The following is a 21,885-nucleotide window of genomic DNA, read 5'->3' as shown; positions in this document are numbered from 1 at the left end:
TCAAAAGAGGAAAAACTGGGATAACCTTCAGATGATGAAGAGATCCTGGTTATTGGTTGTGAGAGAGGGAACAACCTGAAAAGAAAAGTGGGAGGTTAGATGAAGGAACGGCGTACAGGGAAAACTGGAGAATAAGATCAGGTGATTATAATTATTGTGTCTGAGAGGAGGGAGGAGATGAAAGGTGAGAGGGAAAAAATCAATGAAAGATAGATGAAGGGAAAGACAAATGAAGAGTGACAGATGGGTTGAGGGAAAGACAGTTGATTGGCTCCTTTATTGTCATGGGAACAACCCTCCATACTGTACATGAAACGGTTGTGGCTGTGTGTATGTGTGTAATCTAGAGCATGCTTATGAAATCTACTCATTACTGTCTGAAATTGATGCCATTGGTAACTTTATTTATCACGGTAAGCTTGGCTGAACTACATGCTCTTCCAGCCTCAACTTTGATGTACTCTGACCATATTTATGTTTATTTGTCACAAGATGTAGAAAATAAAACTGGACAAGAGAAGTTAAGCAATTGTTCCACTTCCTCTTAAAAAAGGATCATTCTGTCTAAACAGACTGCTTAGTTGGAGGTTGTTTTTAAGGCTGTGCAGCACAAGTGAGGACTTATTCGACACTGAGCTCAGGATAGCATCACAAAATAAATCACATCCTTCCTGTGAGGGGAATAACACCATTTCCCCTCACATGTCTGCTACATATTCTTGTCATGTGAAATTAAAAAGGTGAAAAGAAAACAAAGAAGCATCTTATGTAACCAAAAATAGAACAAAACTTGCACCTGTCATTTCAAAGATTCAATTCCTCACAGCAGAACTTCAGCTTCACTGTTTGTTCCAATGCCAATGTCCTGGGTGAGAAGCCAGTGAGGGATTGTGACCGTTTCTCTGCATTAGCGACTCCTACTGGTTGCGCCACATTTGCACCGCCAATAGGAATGCTTATGTGACATGTTTTTCTTGTCTGTGTCAGATTCATCCTTAATTGCAGAATTGTTTGCACCCGTGTTCTTATAATGAAGAATCCCATTGTCCTTGTAAGTTGCAAGCGCATGCCAGTTGAATCTAAGTAGCATAGGTAAACGCCCTGCAAATCCCCATAATCAGTGGCATGCACAGACTTTTTGAAGGGCAGGGGCAAAAAGAAAAAAAAGGGCACATACAGCGCGTTGTCGCCACTGAAGAGGGCACTAAGTTCTGTGTGTTTTCGAGGGCACTTTAGACATGTTTATATGTTATACAAATGGCACATTATATAGCCTTACAACAGACTAGCTAGACAGACTATTCAAGTTAGTTTGTAGTTAGGATCAGTATCCACGAGAACTGTGTAGATTCAACATTGGACTGTGAAGAACACACACACAAAATTTTCAATTAAGCAGATGCCATTTCCTGTATTCTAGTGCATTTTAACACCATATTAGCACCAGATAATCCAAACTGGTTCTGTGAGATATAGTTCTGGCTCAGTATAGATCAAAAAAGGCCCCAACATAAAAGACATTGCAACAGTAATGTTTTTACCACCCAAGAGGGCAGTTTATCATGTTTTAAACAGCCAAGAGGGCAGTTTATCATGTTTTAACCAGCCAAGAAGGCAGTTTAGTGTGTTTTGCCAACCAGGAGGGCACTTTAGCACACGTGTTTACCACCCAAGAGGGCAGTTTATCATGTTTTAACCAGCCAAGAGGGCAGTTTAGTGTGCTTTTTGGCTCCCAGGAGGGCACTTTAGCACGCGTTTTAGTTCCCAGGAGGGCACTTTAGCGCGCGTTTTGGCTCCCAGGAGGGCACTTCAGCGTGCGTTTTAGTTCACAGACACTTTAGATCATGCTGCATTGTATTACATCGGATGCTTTCCATCCACACCGAATCCATTAAATATTAAACACAGTTCTGTCATGTAAACAAAACTGTGATCACAGAGTTACCACTGAAAAGGTGGGTGAGTATGTCCTTCCTTATAATTCATACTCACAATACTGTCATGGGTAGCTTATAGATATTGTTGTAGCTACTACCACCATCTCCACTTTGTAAAACAAGATAGCCTGCAAGCATCCCACACAATACTTACCAGAAACAAGGAGCTGAGCTGAAGCAACAGAGAGTTAATGTTCAAATACTACAGTGTACATACTACATACTACAGCACACAGGTGAGTTGCTGGCATTGGCTGGGTGCCTACACACAGGAGACAGTTCAAAAGCGTGCGATGAGAACGCAGTCTCTCTGATGCTAAGCCGGCCATGGACAGAGGAGAGCTTGACAGCAGCGATGTAATGTGGAATCTGCAGTGCACACTCAAAGGTGAGGCGTACTGCCACACTACGAAGCAATGCACAACTCAGAAGATCACAGGTGACTGGGCTGGTAAAGTCAGTTTGGAAAGTTGGGTGACGTTCTTTCCAGAAGGCCACAGGAAACAGGCAAACAGACAGAAGACGGAAGGCAGAGTGGATTACCGGGGATCAGACGAAGCAGGTGAGTCAGAGACGGGCAGGGTCGATACAGAGGAAGCAGTCCAAAAACAAACGCTGGAGAGTCAGTGCATGAGGTGAAGAACAGGCTGGCAAGGAGTGTCTGTGAAGTGGGCGTCTTTATACTGACAGGGGGCAATCATCCGCATGTGAGTGGCATAAGCCTGATGAGGTAGGTGTGGAGGACAGGCAGGAGCAGTAATTGAGTGGACAGGTGATAGGCTGGCAGGTGGGTGTGGTAACAAGGTGAATGGAAAATTACTAAATGGGCTAAGGAGATGGCATGTATGGAGGATGAAAGGTGCCCAGTGTAACATTTTGTCTACTTTCCAGATGCTCATGTTGAACATTATCTCTAGGTACTGTTTTTATTATAGGTTTTTTACGACTGTTATTTTGTAATTTCTTAACTCTTAACTTAATTCTGTGATTAGTTCACTGCCAAACAAGCTAGCTGTCATACTAGCTGTCCGAGGCAAATGTGTTCCAAATATAACATTTTTACTGTTAATGTTTTTGACTATATCTTCTCAGTTTTACTTGTGTGTATATTTACTCAATCAATAACTGTACTTTTTATGGGATATGATGTTGATAGATGACTGGTGGAACTATGTTACCTTTTGTCAAGAAAAATCCAGTTTCCTTTTCACTGTGCTAATACCACTGCAATTGGTCTATCTTCTGTCAGTGGTATTGTCCTCTTGTTTTTATAACTTTTATCACTGAATTTATTGTCTTATACTTTTTTTTTTTTTACAGTTTCACAACTTCTTCCTTCAAAAGCTAGCTCCTATCTTCAACCTTCATTGGAAATGTGTTTGGCTAGCTGCTTAGTGTGCACCTACATGCATAGAGAGGGCAGAACAGTCAGCGACAACAAAAAACCCCAAAGGCAGAATAGATCATGGCCAAAAAAAAAAAAAAAGAAAGAAAAGATAACAAGCAAAGGACAGAAGGAAGGAAGCAAGAAATGCTGTTGAGACCTGACCTCATGTCTCATAACATAACATCTCTTTATTGTATTTTTTATTTGCTTCATACAGACAGGAACTGCTGCTGAAAATCTACAATAGTGTACAAGAGGCATATCGCCATTGTCTCTGGGTGTTTTGGAGTAGCAGCTGTAACGTGGCATGACCCAGAAGCTAGTGTGTCCCTTTTGTCCACAATGTGTCTATACTTTACATACATAACCCCACAGAGTGTGTCCTTTGACCTTATGAATACAATCTATAGCCCATAAATCCCTTTACCTTTGTCCATTATACTGTATACTCTTCCTCAACACTCGGACCTCCACAGTAAACATAGCTCTTAGGTCTTCTTTTTTAATTCCAACACATTATGTTTTCAGGTCCTTGTACAGTTGTCTTGTTCAAACCATGCAACACATACTGTATGTCTGTGGTCAGGACAGTCTTGAATGTGTCCAGGTCTTTGTTGCATGTGTATCCATGCATTCTTATTTAAGTATATGGCGGATATGCACAGTCACTCGCTGTTATCAACCGCACACACAGAATTGTGTTTTTCTTTTTATTCTTCATAGAAATACGCAGTTATATGCCGTATGCATACCTCACGATTTTATTTTTTTTTTTTTTATCTCTGGTGTCCATGTGGGAGTTTTCCTTTATAGCCTCACAAATGTTCACATTCAGTGTGTGTATTCCTGTCACGGCATCTCGAACACACACAATGATTTGGTGTGCATCCTTGTGCACTCACAGCCTCTCAATGTCCCTGTATTTCTTCCTCAGGATGGAAACCTGGTCCCTGAACAACACAGGGTCCAGCCTCATCTGGGAGTGCACCAGGGGCATGAAACCCAGCCAGTGACTGAAGGCATTCATGCAGGTCTGTCGCTGGGCGAAGTGGTCTGGGTCGGCCCACCGAGACGATTTGGAGCCCTTGGTTTAGAGAAACAGAGATGGAAAACAAAGAGGGAGAGGATTAATGTATGTCAACCAACAAAGCTCTGTAGCATGTAATAATAATAATAATAATATTAAGAGAATGCTGAAAAACAAACATTATAGTATTTTAACTGATTATGTCCTAATATAGTGTGTAAAACCCAGCTTTGTTTGCAGTACAGCACAAGAAAAATAAAAATTGAAAGAAAAGTGACTCAGCAAAAATAATCTGCACCTCTTTGATTTGAGAAGATTAGCAATGTAGTGATTACTCACAAGGTTACAAGGTGAAGTAATGTAGATGGGGAGTTAATGGCTAACACACTAGCCAACCTGAAGATACTATCCACCATTATTTTCTCTTTGCTTGGCTGTTAAATCCATCCTTGACCTTCTGCTCTCTGGATTGTTTCATTTAATAATTACTGAAGAGGGTAAAAGCAGTTGGAGCAAACAAACTTGCTAATTGTCAATTAGTAAGCTCGTTTGCTCTGTTGCTAATAAAACAATAAGTTTATGCAGTTAAATTAAAAGATACCTTCGTACCATTAGCTTCTGTCTGATAACTGCCTGTTAACCACTTCTCTTTTGTAGAGCAGGTTATAATCTGACAGAGGAGGCAAAGCATATGACGTAGGGCCATAATCATGTTTTTAACACTGTGGGGGACCATTTTTAATCTAAATCTTTTGTGACCCAACTCCTGAGGTGGGTCTGGGAGGAATTTCCCAACAGGAAAAAAATTCAGAAAATTAACAGCTTAAGGGTATTTTTTTTTTTTTTTTTTTACATTTTGAAACAAAAATCTTGGATCAGTGGTTTTCAATGTTTTTATGACTGAGTGCCATTCTAGGGTTCCAGCATATGAAGTGAAGCCACACATACAAAGTGACCACACTATGACATTTTTATGATATACTATCCATCCATCCATCCATCCATCCATCCATCCATCCATCCATTCATCCATCAATTTTTCACCGCTTTATCTGAAGCCGGCAGCAGGCTGAGCAAAACACTCCACACGTCCCTCTCTCCGGCAACGCTTTCCAGCTCCTCCTGGGGGACCCTAAGGTGCTCACAGGCCAGATAAGACATGTAATCCCTCCAGTGTGTTCTGGGTCTGCCCCAGCCTCCTACCAGTGGGACGTGCCCAAAACACCTCTAACAGGAGGCATCCTGATTAGATGCCCAAACCACCTCAACTGACCCCTTTCTATGCGAAGGAGCGGCGGCTCTACTCTGAACTCCCCCCAGATGTCCGAGCTCCTTACCCTATCTCTAAGGCTGAGTCCAGCCACCCCACGGAGGAAACAAAAACTAAAACAGTTGAAAGTGACATAGCCCACATAACACTAATTCTAGCTTTTCACTTTTTTATGCATTTAAAAGTAGTAGAGTAATATAGAAAAAGACAGACAGTGTAATGTTTGACATTGATTGAGCCTACCCACAGCAGTCAACCAACGGCTTCTGCTGGGGTATGGCAACACCACTTGGACAAACCACACACAAAACTGCAGTACACTGTAAGACTAGAACTGGAAGCAACAATTATGACAATTTGTTTAGTTTATTTTTATGATTAACCTAAAGTTGCAAATGCTTATTTCGAATGCCGATGCGTGGTGGCTCGTAGTAGCAATTTTATTTTTTCCTAAATAACTTTGGCAATAATTTTGGGAGGCATTTTGTGCATACCTGAATACTGGTGTGGATGTGTCCCCTCCCCCTTTTATATATCATAATTACTGCCTAGTGATGAAGCAACATGACTAGTAAGTGGATAGCTTCTTCCATTTTGCAGCAGCTGAGACATTTTAGCTGAGTTTCTGTCTATTTGCCCTGCACTGGGCTGTTAAATCGCCCCTGGCATTTTGTTTGCTTAATTGTACATAATTTCATTCAATAACGTACTGATAATTGGAAAAAAAAGAAGCTGTCCGAGTTAATAAACTTGCTCAAAACACTAATTTGCACCATCCACTCGTGTAACTGTCTTCAAACTGTCTCTTATCATTTTATACTCTGACAGAGGAGATGAAATAAACATGGATGGTGTAACTCATAAGGGGTCCATGTCATTGGTCCGACAGCCCATTGGTCTGACATCCCGTTAGTCCGACGGTCCGCGGTGCTGAACTGAAAACTGAAAACTGAAATTTCAACCTTGATGTTGGTCCACTCCACTTCAATGGCTGTGCAAAGTTGCTGGATATTGGCAGGAACTGGAACACGCTGTCATATACGCCGATCCAGAGCATCCCAAACATGCTCAATGGGTGACATGTCTGGTGAGTATGCTGGCCATGCAAGAACTGGGATGTTTTCAGCTTCCAGGAATTGTGTACAGATCCTTGCAACATGGGGCCGTGCATTATCATGCTGCAACATGAGGTGATGGTCGTGGATGAATGGCACAACAATGGGCCTCAGGATCTCATCATGGTATCTCTGTGCATTCAAAATGCCTTCAATAAAATGCACCTGTGTTTGTTGTCCATAACATACGTCTGCCCATACCATAACCCCACCGCCACCATGGGCCACTCAATCCACAACGTTGACATCAGCAAACCGCTCACCCACATGACGCCACACACGCTGTCTGCCACCTGCCCTGAACAGTGAAAACCGGGATTCATCCGTGAAGAGAACACCTCTCCAACGTGCCAGACACCATCGAATGTGAGCATTTGCCCACTCAAGTCAGTAATGACGACAAACTGCAGTCAGGTCGAGACCCCGATGAGGATGACGAGCATGCAGAAGAGCTTCCCTGAGACGGTTTCTGACAGTTTGTGCAGAAATTCTTTGGTTATGCAAACCGATTGTTGCAGCAGCTGTCCGGCCGGCTGTCTCAGACGATCTTGGAGGTGAACATGCTGGATGTGGAGGTCCTGGGCTGGTGTGGTTACACGTGGTCTGTGGTTGTGAGGCCGGTTGGATGTACTGCCAAATTGTCTGAAACACCTTTGGAGACGGCTTATGGTAGAGAAATGAACATTCAATTCACAGGCAACAGCTCTGGTGGACATTTCTGCAGTCAGCATGCCAATTGCACGCTCCCTCAAAACTTGCGACATCTGTGGCATTGTGCTGTGTGATAAAACTGCACATTTCAGAGTGACCTTTTATTGTGGCCAGCCTAAGGCACACCTGTGCAATAATCACGCTGTCTAATCAGCATCTTGATATGCCACACCTGTGAGGTGGGATGGATTATCTAGGAAAAGGAGAAATGCTCACTAACACAGATTTAGACAGATTTGTGAACAATATTTGAGGGAAATGGTCTTTTGTGTGTATAGAAAATGTTTTAGATCTTTGAGTTCAGCTTATGAAAAATGGGAGCAAAAAGAAAAGTGTTGCGTTTATATTTTTGTTTAGTGTACATTTTCAAACAAGACATCAGTTACTTCCGTTACTTTTAGAACGCTGGTCCTTCAGCTCCGAAACAGCAACGGCTGTCGTTTGGTTCTAATAACGGAGATGACATTAAACTTATCAGTCTGAAAGAAGCCAAGGAGCTTGTGGCTCGCTACGTGGTTGGAGAAATGCTGCCATTGTCTATGGTGGAGTCTAAATAGGTGGAGTAGGACTCGCTGACAGACATATTTCAGACTCAGGACTTGCATTATGCCTGGTACACGCTACACGCGGGTACTCACCAATTATCTTCAGTCGTCTTTCACGGTGTGTGTGATGTCATCGGGTTATTCTTGTCCTGTTTTATTACTTTTACTATTATTTGAGTCACTGTGTCTGTTCATGTGCCAGCTGACATGTTGTTGTAGTCGCCTAAAAGCGTCAGCAGATGGCAGGAGCTACATTTGAAGCGCCATATGTAAACTGTCAAGCTACTGTATCTTCCACAGGAAGTTCTGACAAATGTTTCAGAATAAATGTCTATTTAGAAAATGGAGGGATTCTCTCAGCCGAAGTTATAAGGGGCTTTTAATTTGAAACAAGTGTTGAGTTTGAAATGACGGTGCGATATGTTAACTTTACAAAGACAACAGGAGTGGATAAAAAGTAAATATATAAACACACAGAGGGATTAATAAATAACGGACCGTCTATAATGTAGTCTGTCTCAAATGAAGCTGGGAGCCTCTGCAGTTGTGGTGAGTAAAAGCCCCACCACTATTTGTTAATGTTATTACTTTATGTCCGACCGTGAGGATGTACCATTGTTTGCTAGCTTGATGCTAATGACAGTAAGGTTAACTCAGCGGGTTGACAAAGTGCCTCTGCTGTTTCACACCATCATTTCCCCTTTTACTCTGTGTGGTAACATCCCTAGAGGAAATATTAAAAACCCTGGGGTGTTGTTGTCATACAGTTGTCTACGGCAGATCGTTCTGTGTTTCTACTGGTCAAAGTGACGGCTGTGATGGGAGAATTGGATCTCAGTGAAGGGCAAGTGGTCCATAACTTTAATTTTGGAGACAAAAAAATGTAGGCTTAGTGCCCTGTGGTCCATTGCCCAATAGGAAATGTAGAATACTCAAAAGTACTTTAAAAGTGCTTGAGTTACTTTTCTCAGGGAGTAACGTTGGAAGTACTTTTAAAGTAATTGAGTTACTTTACTCGGGGAGTAACGCAGTAAAGTAACTAATTACTTTTTTAGAAAGTAACGCAGTAATGTACTTTGATTATTTTTAAAGTAACCCTTACCCAACACTGGTGGTCAACGATCAAAATTTGCAAGATCACAAAAGTTGACCTCCATCTGAGAAACTTTTTACTTTGTCCACTAATTGTAGAGTGTGTGGTGTGATCCTTGGCTCCTCCTGTCCGAACCACTGAACCCCAAACTGCCTCTCATGGCAGGTTCCTGGCCTTCCATATGTAAGTGTGTGTGGGTGAAGCTTTGCAAAGTGCTTTGTCCTACCCAGGTTGAAAAATGCTGTATAATTGCAGTCCATTTATCATGTTTTATTCACAATAAGCTTAAAAAGCAAGGGAGCAAGTGGAGCCTCATGTGTAGGTGTTACTGAGCAGAGGTACGAGCAATGGTAGTCTGACTCCTCTGTACATTTGAGACTTGATGTCCTTCCTTACTTGGTTACTTCGGGCTGTTTTCGTTGACTTTGCTTTTGTGATTAAATGGGAGGTTGTTGGTGGGTTTCACTTCAGACTTTTGAGTTTCATACATCACAAGCCAGGAGGGGGGTCATGTCCAGCTTGATGCATCTGGACCCAACTTTCTTTTCTTCTCTGTGGTTGGTTTTTAGAGGTGTGTGTCTCCTTGGCTACAAGGTGAGACACCTATGGTCAAAATGATTGAATAACTAACTAACATGCTTTATTTGTCTTACTAAAAAGAATAATTTCCAGTGTAGCAACAAACCTACTGTAAAACAGCCTCTTAAATTGACTTTATCCCATAGAATAACATGATGACATACTGCACATGAACATATAAGAAATACAGCAGCTGCATTCTGACTTGTTTCCCAGCACTGTGGGGAAAAACAGGGAATTTTGACGGTTTGGGGTCGTATAGGAGCGACTCCATGCTGGTGAAGCCACTTCTTATCGTGGACAGCTTGTCATGACGTGGCAGGAGGTGTAGCTCATAGTAACACATACTGTTTCTCCCGCTATTTGTTTTCACCGGCTGCTCCTCCAGAGAATCCAGGTTCATCATACTGACAGAGCTGGACGACCTGGCCAGCTGTTTCACTCTGTGGGATTCTCCTGAGTAGTTGTTGACACTTCAGCACACAGCAGCACAGAAAGTGCTGGTGGAAAACATACAATGATATGTCTTTCACATATTATTTGGTGTAACTCACTCTGCTACTACAGGCATGGAAAATATTACCTGGTACACTTTACCTGGGAGCTCTGCAGAGTTAAAACTCTTGCAGCTGATCACAAACTGTGTACTTGTTTTAGAGGCTCATGCAGTTCCTTATTTTCAGCAGCTTAGTCATGTCACCTTCTTTATTAGAAAGCAATCTGGTATCATTCCAAAGTCGTCGAATGCCAGCACTTGGGCAGTGACCTCCATGTCAGACACCGACGAAAAAAGCCACCCTTTCATATTGGCATGATTTGCAGCTGTTACACACTGGCGGCGCCCGACGGTGTCTGGGAGAAATGGGATTGGACAACAACGTAAGTCCAGGGAGCGAGAAGTCAAAGTTTTTTAAACCTAACCACGTGCATGTGTTGGCTCAATGTAACCATTTACATTTGTTGCTGAAGGAAAAAAAATTTCGCAGTATTGTACTAATGTAGTATGTTAGTTTTGAAACTGTACATTTCCTGTGAAAACAGACGTGTATTTTAAAAAGACACGATGCATGTAACAGGCAGAACTTGACACGGTGTCCCAGAACGTCAACAACAGACACATCAAGGCTACTTTGCATGATATATGTCGACATGGAAAGTCCATGACCAAGCAGCAATATGTTACACCATCAGACTGAGAATGTGTTGTAGAAACACGAGGATAGAGAGTCCTTGGTGAGATGTTTACCACCAGCAGCTGCTTCCTGTTACTGACATTTAGCTTCAAATGTTTAACCTAGCACAACAAACCAAAAGACGGGAGCATGGCAGCTTTGTGAAACTGGACTGGTGCACCTAATACATCTGCCAGTGAGTGTAGTTCTCCTTCTGGTCTAATGGTGTGTTCACACTGGACACGAAGCAATTATTTGCATTGCATTGCATTACATGCCTGAATACAGCCACTGGAGTGTATTTCGCAACAGACAAATATTTGACCCTAAAATCTGAGCTAAAGGTTGCGCTAACTAATTGGGGAAGGCAGCTGATGGCTAACTTGGTTTGCAGTACAACAAAACTGATAGCTGGAATCAAATAATGTGAAAACGGCAAACACAGAGGCCCCATGCTCTGGGCCAGTTTGACCCAAGATGGCATGCAATCTCCAGATTCTTGATGTTGTCAGGAAAATCTAAACTAGTTCTCATTCCTGATAGGCTTTTGTGACAGCTTCACCCGAATTTATCGGGCAAGTTAAAAAAAATTTGAACCTCTTGTCTTCATGTCATGGATCTGCGACTATTTGAATGTTTGCATTGCCTTTGCATGTAATCTCAATACTCACTTTGCATACAGTGTGAACACTCAATCACACCTTCGACACCATCAATCACTCCATCCTTCTCACCCGACTTGAAATGGTCTTTAACATCACTGGCACTGCTCTCAACTAGTTCACATCATATCTCTCTGACAGACTTCAGTTCATCTCCATCAATAACTGCAAATCCCCCACTGCTCCCCTCCCCCAAGGTGTTCCCCAAGGTTCTGCCCTTGGTCCCCTCCTCTTCATCCTGTACCTGTTCCCCCTTGGTCACATAATCCGCCATCATGGTCTCCAGTTCCACTGCTTTACCGATGACATCCAGCTTGTCTTCTCCACCAAGACAATCTCCACTGCCACCCACTCAACCCTGACAAACTGCATAAATTAAATAAAATCATGGCTTCAAACCAACTTCCTCCAGTTAAACTGCATCAAATCTGAAATTATCATTATTGGACCAAAAACACTCACCAAATCTACCCATAACTTCACCCTCAACATTGACGGCTCCACAGTATCCACCTCCCCTCAAATCCAAAATCTTGGCGTCATTCTCAATCAATCCCTCTTCTTTGACCAGCACATTAAACACATAACCAAAATAGCCTTCTTTTACCTCAAGAACATCGCCTGCCTCCGTCCAACCTTTTCCTCCTCAGCTGCAGAAACCCTCATCCATGCCTTCATCACCTCCCGTCTGGACTACTGCAACAGTCTACTCTATGGCTCATCTTCAAAAACCCTGAATAAGCTCCAGTATATCCAGAACTCTGCCCCGTGACCACATCACCCCTGTTCTCCATAAACTCCACTGGCTTCCCATCCTCCAGAGAATCCACATCAAAATCTTCCTCCTAACATACAAAGCCCTGAATAACCAGGCCCCACCCTACCTGTCTGAGCTCCTCCATCATCACTCTCTCACCCGCACACTCTGCTTTGCCGATGCCAACCTCCTGATCCACCCCACCCGGACCAAGCACAAATCCTGGGGGGACAGGGCCTTCTCCATCGCTTCTCCCACCCTCTGAAACTCACTCCCCAAACCCATCTGAGACTCCCCCTCTCTCTCATATTCAAAAAATCACTGAAGACTCACCTGTTCAATGCTGCTTACCATCACTAACAGTTTCTTCTCCTCAATTTTTATACGTGCTATATACGTATAATGTATTATTATTATTATTAATCAGGGGATTCACCTGCATTCTCAAGAGCCTGTCCCTCAGTCTGAAATGGCTTTATGAAAAGTTCAAAAGGAGACACAAAAATGCCAGTAAGTTCCAGCTGCAGTCGGTCACAGGGATATTAGATTATTTGGTACAGCTATTGGAACTATGCAGTTGTTGTGCGTTGTCCTCTGTCAGTAGCTGGAACATTTCAAGCTCCCTGCATTGCTGCTAAGATGTCCTATCGTGTCCTGCTGCTCTGTGTCCTCAGTTGGTTATCTGAGATGGACAACAGGGAGGGAGGGGTGGGCCCCCAAGTGGCTGCTGGGAGATGAGCTGGAGAAGGGGCAGCGGAGGGCAGCAGACCTCTTTGATAAGCTGTGGCATGGGGGCGTGGAGTTGGAGCAGATTCATCCTGTGTACTGCAGGGGGGTGGCAGCCGGGGGAATCGAGGGTCAGGTAGAATAATGAAACTACAAGAAATTGTGTCAGAGAAATGGCACCTTGAATGAAACATCTCTCCTCTTGGAATAAAAAATGAATGGATAAATGATACAAAATCTGCCAAAAGATATCAGTCATGACTTCTGTTGCTTCGTCAAACACGGTGGTTCAAGTTCCCGAAAAGATTTCTCCACTTTGCTTCAAGCAAAGAAACAAATCAAAAGTGAGGGAGAGGGGGGTGGCAGGAAGAGAGAGACACTCAAAAAGGAGGGGAAGAAAGAAAGAGAGCGACGGGAGGAGGGAGTAAATCTAGGTTTGTCGTGCTGCCTTCACAATTAAGACATTAATCACTGAGTCCATACTGCCGAGTCATCGTCCTGCCTGTGGTCAGGCCATCAATCAGAACCTGACGTAGGGCTGGCCACACAAAATACACACACACACACACACACACACACACACACACACACACACACACGGACATATGGATTTCCCAAAGAGAAGGTCAGGGCCACATGTAGCCCGAAGCTTCAGTCATTCAACATGAGGATGTTCACTTTCATCTTCTTTTCTGTTTATAAAAAAGGAGTCAGAGAATTAAACTACTCACTCTAAAACTTATCTAAATCCCCATTAAGCACTCTTAAAAGGTACCCAGTGGATGTTTTGATCACTTCAGTGCTATGGAGCAATGCTTTGACAAAAGGCGTCTCCATTTTGTTTGTATGTTTGAAAATGCATAACGACTGCAATAACCAGTCTTAGCTATGAGAACGACCACATGCCGATCTGTGTGTAAAGCTAATGGTATAACACTCTACCTGGCTCATCATGGTTTCCTTGTACTGCTTCTTCTGCGTGACTTTGATCGGCGGCTGCTTGGTAACAGCCGAAACCAAGAAGTTCATCAGGATGTCTTCGCAATTAGCCATGCGGTCCACCATGGTCAACAGGTTGGCATTTACGTAGTGGGTGAACAGGTAGTGGTAGTATCTGAGAACACACACACACACATAAAGTAAGAAAGACAGACGAGGTTAACTGTGTATTTATTTCTTTGATTAAATGCTGCACCTTTATTCTGCTTGGTTGCTGTGTTGCACTCTCAGCAGCATGGGAGCACTAGATCACTGTCAGCTGTGCTACCTCCCTGCCAAGGTCTACTGTCCCCCCCGCTCACACAAACACACCTACCTACACACACACACACACACACACACACACACACACATGCATATTTCCACCTTTCCTTTTCATACTCTGACTCATTTTTCCTGAATTGCATTGGCATTTGCGATTTTAAATAACAAAAGGACTAAAGAGTCGCATTGCACGTCCTAACAATAGAACAATAAGAGAGCTGTTTATCTGCTTGAAAAGATGCTTCAAATCCGTTCAGAGAGCGACGCTGCTCTCGGTTCAATTTACCGCTCTGTTTAATACTTTAGTTTACCTTTTTGTTTTCTTTCGGCTCCAGCTTTGTGTTTTTGACAATCATTTTATGAGATGAACAAAGAGGTGGACAAAAATTGTATTATCCCATTTCCCTTTTCTATTACTCCACTAAAAAAAAAAAATACAACATGACAGTGAGAGATGACTTTTAACGTGGCTTATATCTTAAGGAGAATAAGTATTTCTGTAAAGTTGGAACAGATCCCACCAAATGGGTGATGCAGAACAACTGCAACACACGGCAAATGGACGACAGTGCTGAGTAGCATGACAAAAGCATTCTCATATCACATTGTCATTATCCTGTACTGTCCACTACATGCCTTTAAATGGTTGTTTTCAGTGCAGGATCAAGCACATTTGGCGCCCTAGGCAAGCTCCCCCTGCCACCTGTGTAAAAAATTAAAAAGCAACTTCAAAGCTTCACTGATCATCGGGAGATCATGTGGCTTTTGTACCTGTGGTAGAAAGCTGCGCCCGTGAGGACCATGGAGTAGTCGTTGGTCCATTTGGAGGTGTAGCCCCAGCGGGATCTGGAGCTATCCCAGTAGTGGCTCCTCGCTGGATAACCAACAATACGCTCCGGGAAGCTTTGCCATACAATGAAGGCAAAATCCACCTGTGGGAGCAGAAAGTAAAGAAAAAGGCAGCAGAGAAAAGAAGATGAGGCCAATGGATAATAAAAAGCATGATATAATGGGAAAAAATAAAGACAAAAGATGGAGAAAAGAGGGAAGAAAAGAGATAGGAGTAGGAAGAGAAAAGGTGAGAGAGAGAAAGAAGCATAAAGTAATATTTAGAGGTGATACAGCTTATTCAAAATACGAAGAAAATCCTTCAGACTTTAAGCAGCATGTAGATGAGGTAAACAGAAATAAACAACTTATTCAGAATAGCTATCAACTGACATTTAGCCTGCGGAGGAGATCATTAAAACAACAGCCTCTCTGCCTCTTCACAACCAAACAAATAACGTTTCAAATGGCATTTCAGCATTGTGAACACTCTCCCTCCCACCTGAAAAGTTTCCCATTAAATCACTGTCATTTCAGTATCTGCATCACAACAGATTCACCTGAAACATTTTAGGGTCATAATTTTGATTCTTCCTCTGAACCTGAACAGACCTGACCTCAAATTTCTACCAATATCCTTTGGTTTCAACAAGTGAAGTTAACTGTTATTTGTGCAATCTTTAAACATTGTTTCACCCACAAAAACAGGGATGCTGAAGAACAAAAGAAGCTAACAGACAACAATTCAGTATAAAAAGCTTCCAATGAAAATGCACATTTTGGCTTTTACTGTGAAGGAACTGCAGGAAGTGTTGACTTGTAATCAATAAGGATATTTTAGAGCATTGATTCCCAGCTGGTCCAGCCACGGGGTCCAGATTACTCCTTAGTCATTAGTTCAAGGTCCACACAGTTTAATACATTCAGCGTCATACTTGTTTTTGGCCATGTCATTGAGACTGTTTGCTGTCTCTCTCGAGTAGCTGTCCTTTAGTCACTCACTCTACAACAAGAAACAGCACTTCAAAATAAAAGCTCTGTGCCGTACTTCAAAATAAAGTGTATTTTTTACAAAGTGGAAACATTCGCGAGCCACTTGCTGTCCATTCAGAATAGACCCACATCCCACTTTTGGACCGCGACCTGCCGGTTGGGAACCACTACTTTAGATTACAACTCCAATACAAGTTATAACACTGTGTATTCAATTGAATACAGTGCGAAGACAAAATATTTAATGTTCATATAAATATATCATAAATATTCACTTATTCTGAATTTGATGCTGCAACACATTCCCAAAAAGTTGGGACAAGAGCAACAAAAGACTGAGAAACTTGTGTAATGCTCAAATAAACACCTGTTTAGGACATTCCATAGGTAAACAGATTAAATATCAGAGCAAGTATCATTACTGTGTATGAAAGGGACATCCTCCAAGGGCTCAGCTGTTCACAAGCAAGAATGGTCACCATCTACAGTCCATAATTCCATAGAATAAAATAGAAAGGAAGCCTTTATTGTCACTGTATTGTGAAGGAAAAATTAGGAGCACTACTCCTCGTTGGTGTATGAGAGTTAAAAAAGGCACACATTGCATTCAAAATTAAAAACATTAAGCACACTGCAAAAACCACATTGCTCACAATATAAAAGAGGCAGCTATAAAAGTGCCTGAGTCAAATATTAAGGGCGAGAGTTGACAAACTGCCCAGTCTACAGTAGTTATTGCACGGATGTTTTTTTTAAGAGGGCACTATGACTCTTTATTTTGTATGCTGATTGAGAGTGTGAATGGCTTTAGCAAAGAAACTGTTTATGAGTCTGCCTAAGGAAATCAAAAGATTCAGGAAATCCATAGAAATCTCTGCATGTAATGTGCAAGGGGACTGCCTTGACCTTTGACCCCTCTGGCAACACTGCATGAAAAACCAACATGATTATAGAAAGGATATTAATACATGGGTGGAGGAACACTTTGAAAAACCATTATTGGTAAACACAGTTCGTTGCTGCACCTACAAATGCAAGTTAAGACCTGAAAGCCACATATCAACAACATCCAGAAACGCTGCCGACTTCTCTGGACCTGAGCTCGTCTGAGATGAACTGACACAAAGTGGAAAAGTGTGCTGTGGTCTGATGAGTCCACATTTCAAGTCATGCGTAACTTACACATCTGTGAATGCACCATGAATGCTGAAAGGTACATACAGGTTTTGGGGCATCATATGCTGCCATCCAGACAACGTCTTTTTTAAGGATGTCCCTGCTTATTCCAGCAAGACAATGCCAAGCCACATTCTTCATGTGTTACAATAGCTTGGCTTTGAAGTAAAAGAGTGCAGGTACTAGACTGACTTCTCTGCAGTCCGGACCTGTGTTCCATTGAAAAAGTTAATTTTAGTGCTGCTAATTCACCTAGCATCACTGAGCTAGCTAACATTACAGCTTAATCGAGGAGGCAAGCTGCTCTCATAAAACTGTTAATAAGTTTTCCTAATAAAAGTAATGCACCCAAATTCGTACATATCCCAAGTATTTAGAAAGGCAGCGATCATGTGACCAATGTGCTGATGAGAGTAAACAAGGAAGCAGTCCTGTGACTAGGACACAACAAGGATTCTCCCTTCCTGTGGAGACACATGTTTAGAATGGTGTGAGCTTTGAGTGATTCTAAGGTATGTCCTTGTCATGTTTCTTTTCTTAAACCTAACCACAGTAATTTTGCTCACCTAAACCCAATCTCTGTAATTTTCCATTAATCAACATTGTAACTGTAACTGTACGTAATTGTACGTAAAGGACATGACGTCATTCTTTGGGCACTAAGTCGTAGGATATCACATGAACCATTCTGTGAGGATATATTGAAGGAGGAAACCATTAATATTCACATTATTATTCACATCTGTGTCATCAGCACAAGCCTCTTGTCCATGAGTAGATACACACTTCCTTCTGTGCAGTGATACGGTTGGTGGGTGTAGTTTGGATTATCTTGAGTAACCAGGTCATGATTTCTGGAAAGAGACATTGCTCTTGAGTTTATCAAATGTATGGTTTTGCTGCTTTGAGCACCACAAGCCGAGTGCCATCTAGCTCCATTATATTCAAGTGAAGGCAGATATTGCAATGGTCTATATCTCTAACAGACGGCAGCTCACACCAAAACAAACTAGACTGATTAGCAGTACCACAGGTAAGAGAAAATGTGTATTTTTTGATTCTGGGGTGCACTGTGTCTTTAAATTCCTCAGATTGCACCACCTAGAACAGATCCATGCTGCCACTTATATATTGTCATTAACTTCACAGGCAAACATGGCACTTCTACAACTCCCTTTGCATTTAGTCCGAACACACCTTCAGCACAAGCACTGAGCAACTCAAAGGCATCAAAATGCTTCACAAGTGTATGATTGTCTACACTAATGTGCCGAGATGGTGCTCATAGCTTCTGGAGCTGCATATTCTTCACCCAACCATTGGACTGCCTGGTTCAGTATCCCTCTCATTCTGCCTACTTGCCCAGTAAAGAGGAAATTTCATGTGGAGTCATCTGGAGTACCTGGTGTCCTTGAAGAAGCTCGAGCTACCTGAGAAAGAGCCTCTTTTGAATTCAAAAACACCGCTGAGACGTGCAGGCAGACACACCAGAGAATATGGGGATCAGCACATAATGAAATACTTGGTAATACACACAGACGCGCACACACCACCTCAGGAGCCGGGGGAGAAAATTAATTACCAGAATAGTAGAGGTAGAGAGACCGCGCTGGGGAGGGGAGCACCGAAAGTGGATGTTCTTTAGCGATACCTCGCGGCTTCTGTCATGAATCGCGTGAGCAATTACCGTAAAGCGCCGGCGCTAAGCTGAGAGAAAGGTTGGAGCTGCCATTCTCAGTGTAGCCCCCGACGATGTATGTGCACGCATGGTGTGTGTCTGTCTGTCTGTTTGAGTGTGTGTTTGTACATATGATTGTGTGTGAGATGTGTCAGATGCCTCCGTGGCTCTGCTGAAAGGATTAATGATATCATGCAAATATAATTTAGCCTTCAGAGATTAAAAGGTTCTTTATAATGTGAAATGGCATGTGTGTGTGTGTGTGTGTGTATGTGTGAGTGTGTGTGAGCGAACAAGTGAGACAGAGTCACAACCCAGATTCTTTGCACTTATAATCTGTCTGTCTTAATTACTGTTTAAAACAGAGGCCTGATATGACTCGAGAATTCAAGGGAGGACTGAAAGTTGGACAGAGTCAGTGTGTGTGTTTGTGTGTGTGTGTGAGATCCATACTAATAGATTCTACAAGGCCAAAATTGATCCGAGGAGCAGAGGGTCAATCCAATAATCTGTGACAAATCTCTCCCGACATTTGGGTTTAACATGTCCAGCGTTATTAGATAAAAAGGAGCTACATCACATTTTAGAGGCCTTATCCTCCCTCAGTATGTGGTCTTTGTCCACTGTGTTTTCAAAAAATATGTGTTTTCAATCTTTTTTTTATTTTATTTGGCTCCATGTGAAGCGATGCCACTGCGGTGCTTTCACTGTCACCCGCCATCTGATTTGAGGGTGATAAAAGTGAGGAAAATGTGTCTTAAACTGAGCTCGTATCCAGCAGGTTGAGAGTGCTGTGGCTTTGATGAAGTTTTACCAACAGTCTCAGTGTGATCCAGGATGACCAGCTGGGGCGTAAGGTCCACGCTGCAGCCACAAACGGCTACTGCGGGTTTGTGGTTTGAAACATCTTTTGAATTATAGCTGCTCTCACCAGGTGCCTCTCTGTGGAGTGTGGTAATGTCTGGTCTGGACGACTCATAAAGTGTTCTCTAGCAATTGTACAGAACTGTCAAACTCTCAGCCTCCCAAAATGATCTGCTGTCAACTTTCTCAAGAGTTTCTTTCATTGATTGCCTGTGGCTCCTTCTGACTATGACAGACCATGGTCTCATACTACACCCCATACCTCAAGACATACTAAATATTGATGATAAAGAGAGTTTTGCGTGTGCCATGCACTGGATTAGGATCAGGATTGGATCACATCTGCTTGCATGTAACAAGTATAAATTGATACACCATCCCAGAACATCCAAAACTGACACAGGTGGCTAGTACGTTATATTTTTAGGTTTAGGTCACTGACAAAGCTACAGTATTTGATGAGTTGGGATGAGAATGCATTACCACTGCAGTACATTTGTATGGCAGCTACAGTTACTAGTTACTTTTCAGATTACGAAATGTTCAAACTCTATAAACCCTTTGAAAACTCTCTTGGATCAGCTGGAAAATGCATCGTCACAAAGCTGAAAACAGGACTGTTTTTCTTTTTTTAAATTGCAGGATAATACAAAATACTAACAAAACAATAAGAACACTGAATACAAAAGTGAATACGGGCCAGTAAATTAAGTGTAGTCAGGGGATAAGGGGACAAGGTTGTGTTGGCTGTTGGGAGTCTGTTTGTGTCTATGTGTCTATACTCTACAGTACAGGTTCAACCCGTTCTCACTCTGAAATGGTTGAAATCTGGTGCTTGGGCAGTGACTCGCTGTTACAGTTTAATGGCATCTGGCGGCATCAGGGGGAAATGTGGTGGGACAAGAACGGAAATTAAGGCGGCGAAGGTCTGTGGTGGATGGGTCCAACAAACACCGACTTTCACCCGAGAGCGCGGTGTTTGAGTCCCGTAAGATTCTAAAGCCAAACCCTGTTCTTTTTACCTAAACCTAACTGCGCGTTATTTGTTGGAGGAAAAAAGGTCAATTCATGAAGTTGTACTGACGTAGCGCTTTTATTTTGAAAGAGACTGTACATAAACGGTAAATTTCCTGTGAAAACTGATAGGTATTTTGAAAGAAGACAATGCATGTAACAGGCAGAACTTGACACAGTGTCCCAGAACATCAACAACCAACACACCCAGGGTACCTTTCACATTGTACCTGGATGAGGACGGTCCATGACCAAACGTCGATATGTGGCGAGGTCAGAGTGAGAACGTTTAGCGGTAGAAAGGATGGGTTATGGGGAAAGAAAGGAAGAAAGTATAATAAATGCATGGGGGGGGGGGGGGGGTTACAGCCAAACAACAACACAATAAAAACATAAAAGCTACACAGTAGAGATATTAAAACGCCTATGCACAATGACAAGAACCAGCCGATTCATTCATCCTTGTTCTTATGGGAGCTTGAAAGTCAGGCAGAGAGACCAAGTCACGTAGTTTCAACTCTTTCTGAAGGTTATTCCAGGTGAGAGGAGCAGAGCACATTAAAGCTTTCTTTCCCAGCTCTATCCATGTTCTTTGAACAGACAACAAAACTAAATCTCAGACTATAGCTTCAGTCCGATCTCTGTTGAATCAAAGTACAACTGTACGAAGGGACTTTACCCAGTATGGCTTTATAAATGACCAAATACCAGTGATATGATGATCTTATAGAATATGATGCTGTAGATTAAACTACCAAACAGTTTATAAAGGAGTTGAAACGAGCACAACCTTAAACATCTACAGCAGTAAAATCAAACAAACACATGAATGCAGCAGTAATATTAATCAAACAACATCAGATATACTTTGAGTCAATTTCGCAGAACACTTTCTTTTACTTTTAAGTAAGGTTTTGAATGCAGTACTTTGACTTGCAGTGGAGTATTTTTTTACAGGGTGGTATTTTTAGGTAAAGGATCGGAATACTTCCAACACCACTGCTGAAAAGGGTCAAACCCTGCAACATCCCAAACAGGCCCTCCGATGAGAAGAGGAAAAAATTCAGCCATCGCTGCTGAAGAAGTAT

General features: G+C 42.4%; 1 protein-coding gene across 1 annotated transcript in view; it reads right to left on the bottom strand.

Moving 5' to 3' along the window:
- Positions 1-3,604: 3,604 nt before the first annotated feature.
- Positions 3,605-21,885, bottom strand: part of LOC125897583 (exostosin-1) — a 68,287-nt gene continuing 50,006 nt past the window's right edge. The window contains exons 7-9 of the mRNA XM_049590981.1: positions 15,016-15,176; positions 13,924-14,095; positions 3,605-4,408 (exon numbers count right to left, since the gene is read on the bottom strand). Coding sequence (XP_049446938.1) covers positions 4,223-4,408; positions 13,924-14,095; positions 15,016-15,176 — 519 coding nt within the window. The 3' untranslated portion in view covers positions 3,605-4,222. The remainder of the gene's footprint in view (positions 4,409-13,923; positions 14,096-15,015; positions 15,177-21,885) is intronic.

The sequence above is a fragment of the Epinephelus fuscoguttatus genome, linkage group LG11, assembly GCF_011397635.1.
Source record: "Epinephelus fuscoguttatus linkage group LG11, E.fuscoguttatus.final_Chr_v1".
Taxonomy (NCBI): Eukaryota; Metazoa; Chordata; class Actinopteri; order Perciformes; family Serranidae; genus Epinephelus; species Epinephelus fuscoguttatus.
This window is presented reverse-complemented; position numbering and strand designations above follow the sequence as displayed.